General features: G+C 39.7%; 1 protein-coding gene and 1 pseudogene across 1 annotated transcript; one reads left to right on the top strand and one right to left on the bottom strand.

Annotated features, from left to right (window-relative positions):
• Positions 1 to 589: 589 nt before the first annotated feature.
• On the bottom strand, positions 590 to 1861 carry LOC137980645 (uncharacterized; annotated as a pseudogene).
• Positions 1862 to 1943: 82 nt separating this feature from the next.
• On the top strand, positions 1944 to 2492 carry LOC137980644 (uncharacterized). The gene has a single exon (XM_068828094.1). The coding sequence runs from the start codon at positions 1944 to 1946 to the stop codon at positions 2490 to 2492; it is 549 nt and encodes a 182-aa protein (XP_068684195.1).
• The last annotated feature ends 251 nt before the right edge of the window (positions 2493 to 2743 follow it).

Here is a 2743-nt window from a genome sequence, read left to right as displayed (position 1 = left end):
GCATTCGACAGAAAGACCCTTTTGATAGTTATTAATGCCTTAATTTTTAGCAAATTGTTTTATTGTTCGAACGTGTGGGCCAACTGCTCGAAGTTAAATATCGACAAACTACAATCGGTACAAAACTTTGCGTGTAGAATAGTAAGTGGAATTCGGAAATATGATCATGTTACGCCAGAACTGAAACGCCTTAAGTGGCTTCCAGTATCCAGTCAGCTTTATTATCGAAATACCATTTTGGCTTTTAAATGTATGAATTGTCGTGCCCCTGAATACCTGAGCACTATTTTCACCAAACGTTCTGATGTAAATAGTTATACAACCAGGAGTTCCCAATTTTTAAATATCCCTCTTTTTAAAACTGCCTCTGGACAGAGAACTTTTTATTACCGAACTGTTAGCATATGGAATTCCTTGGAATCTAATCTGAAACTTTGTAGCAACGAAATAATCTTTAAGAAGCGTTTAAGGAACAAACTGCTAAGGGATTTTTTAGGAAGTGATTGATATCGTGATAAGTAGTTATGTAATTGATAGTGATGATTGGTTATTTTAATCTTGTAAATCATTTAAATAATTATGTAAATTATTATTGTTCCTGAAAAGCCCCTTTGGGGAGGTTCAATAAAGTATGTATGTAACGCAATCCAGTTGCATACTCTAAGTTCTTGGTAGCTGCGTTGATGACTGCCTGTTCTCCGTCTGTACCAAAGAAAAGTACATTCTTCACTTGCTCTTCCAAAGCTACCAGGGTTGAGAAAAAGTATTGGTAGGTGTATTCATCTTTCTTTGCATGGATCAGTGCTGGACCAATGAACAGAGGTGACTTGCGGTTTCCAGTGTCGTCCGCTTTCTTCGTTTCCAGAAGAAGATGCTTGTACGTTGTGTGGGTGACATCGAACTTACCAATATTGAAAGTGGAATCTATTCCCAGTATGCTAATCTGGTCAGGGTTTTTGCAGAATCGAACAATGTCATGCAGCTGTTTCTCTGAAGCGAGTACAACACCAAATGGAGCCAACTGGTAATCCCTGATAAAACCCTTGTCTTTTCGTCGCTGATGTTCGTTGAAAATGGCAATGATGTCATACACCTCACTTCCAGATGTTACGCCATCTATTGAACAGTGGGAGGCTTCAACATTGCAACGTTTAATGTCATAGATCTGCTATCTATTTCTTGGAACTTCACTTGTGTTTTCTACCCAAGCCATACCTCCTTGTTTTTTCCACATGTCGTGTTCTACTTTCTTTGGTTTCTGGAGCTTTGACCTCTCTGACATATCTTCCATCGCGCTGGATGCTGTTCTGAAATATGGTTGGCTATCATTTTTCCTGTTTCCATGGGGTGCAAGTTTTAGCTCCTCTTCTTCGCCGTTTTCGAAGAAGTACTGCAAAATTGCCACTGGGAACTCAAGGGAATCGTGTTCTAACTGGGTTACTACATGATGAAACCATGCGCCTGAAACAGTTGTAACCCGTAACGACAATGGCAACTCTCCTTTAAATGCAGCCGAGAAGCGCTTACGTTTTCAAGAAGCACAGGTGCAGTGTAATATCAGCTTTACCTTTGAACAGCTTACGAGGGAACATGACGTCCGATTTTACACTGGATTGCCCTCTTCAAGTGCTTTTCAGTTGCTTTTCGAACAGTTGTCACCAAAAGCCAGGGAAATGCATTATTGGACAGGTGAAAAACATGCCCAAACCTCACACATTACCACATCAAAGGTGATTAGAACAGCAAGAGCCTTAACTGTGGAGCAAGAATTGTTTTTGTGCCTCATCAGGCTGAGGCAAGGCTTTCCAGTGCAAGACCTTGCATTTCGTTTTTCAGCCTCGGAAAGCACAGTATCTTCCATCTTTACTACTTGGGTGAAGTTCATGTGTAACGAATTACAATGGCTTCTTTTGTGGCCTGACAGGTCTACAATACAGAGGAATATGCCAGACATGTTTCTCAAGTATTATCCTAAATGCCGTGTGATCATTGATTGCACCGAAGTTTACATAGAAACACCTTCTAGCTTAGAAATAGCTGCAATGTGTTGGTCAAATTATAACGAGCATTATACTGTTAAATTTTTGATTGGCATTACCCCCAATGGTGCTGTATCATTTGCATCTCCCGTCTATGGTGGAAGGGCTGGTGATGCGTTTATTGTCAAAGACTGCAGGTTTTTAAATTCCCTCCAGCCGTATGATGAAGTAATGGCTGACTGGGGTTTTAAAATTCACGATTTACTTTCATTTCATCAATGCTTTCTGATCATTCCTCCTTCTAAACACACAAACTTGCAAATGTCACCCAAAGAAGTTAAAACAACATCAAGGATTGCCAATGTCCGAATTTATGTTGAGCAAGCAATTAAAAGAATCAAACACTTCCTTATTCTTAAAAGGGAACTTCCCATCAGCCTATTGCCACTTATAGATGATATTGTCATTGTTTGCTCTTCCCTTAGCAACCTGAATGAACCCTTATCCCTGTGAACGGACGTTTACCCTATTGCCAGGACAACTAATGTGGAACTGTTCTTCCTTAAGAGGGTATAGAAGATTCTCTTGCTTGCCAAAAACCGTGAGCTTTGGTTAGTTTTGTGTTAAGCCTGATTCTATGTTGCACTTAAATCAGTTAACGTATGTTAACTCCTGGTCACTCATATTCTGTATCTTGATTGTCTAGACCAGGATTTACATGTGTTTTCTTTGTACTGTAAAATAAAACCTGTTGTTGTTGTTAC

This window comes from Montipora foliosa, chromosome 12 (assembly GCF_036669935.1).
Source record: "Montipora foliosa isolate CH-2021 chromosome 12, ASM3666993v2, whole genome shotgun sequence".
NCBI classification, from domain to species: Eukaryota; Metazoa; Cnidaria; class Anthozoa; order Scleractinia; family Acroporidae; genus Montipora; species Montipora foliosa.
This window is presented reverse-complemented; position numbering and strand designations above follow the sequence as displayed.

Bases quoted from the DNA above. Each gene is read 5' to 3' on its own strand.
- LOC137980644 (XM_068828094.1), top strand. From the start codon at position 1,944: ATGCCAGACATGTTTCTCAAGTATTATCCTAAATGCCGTGTGATCATT.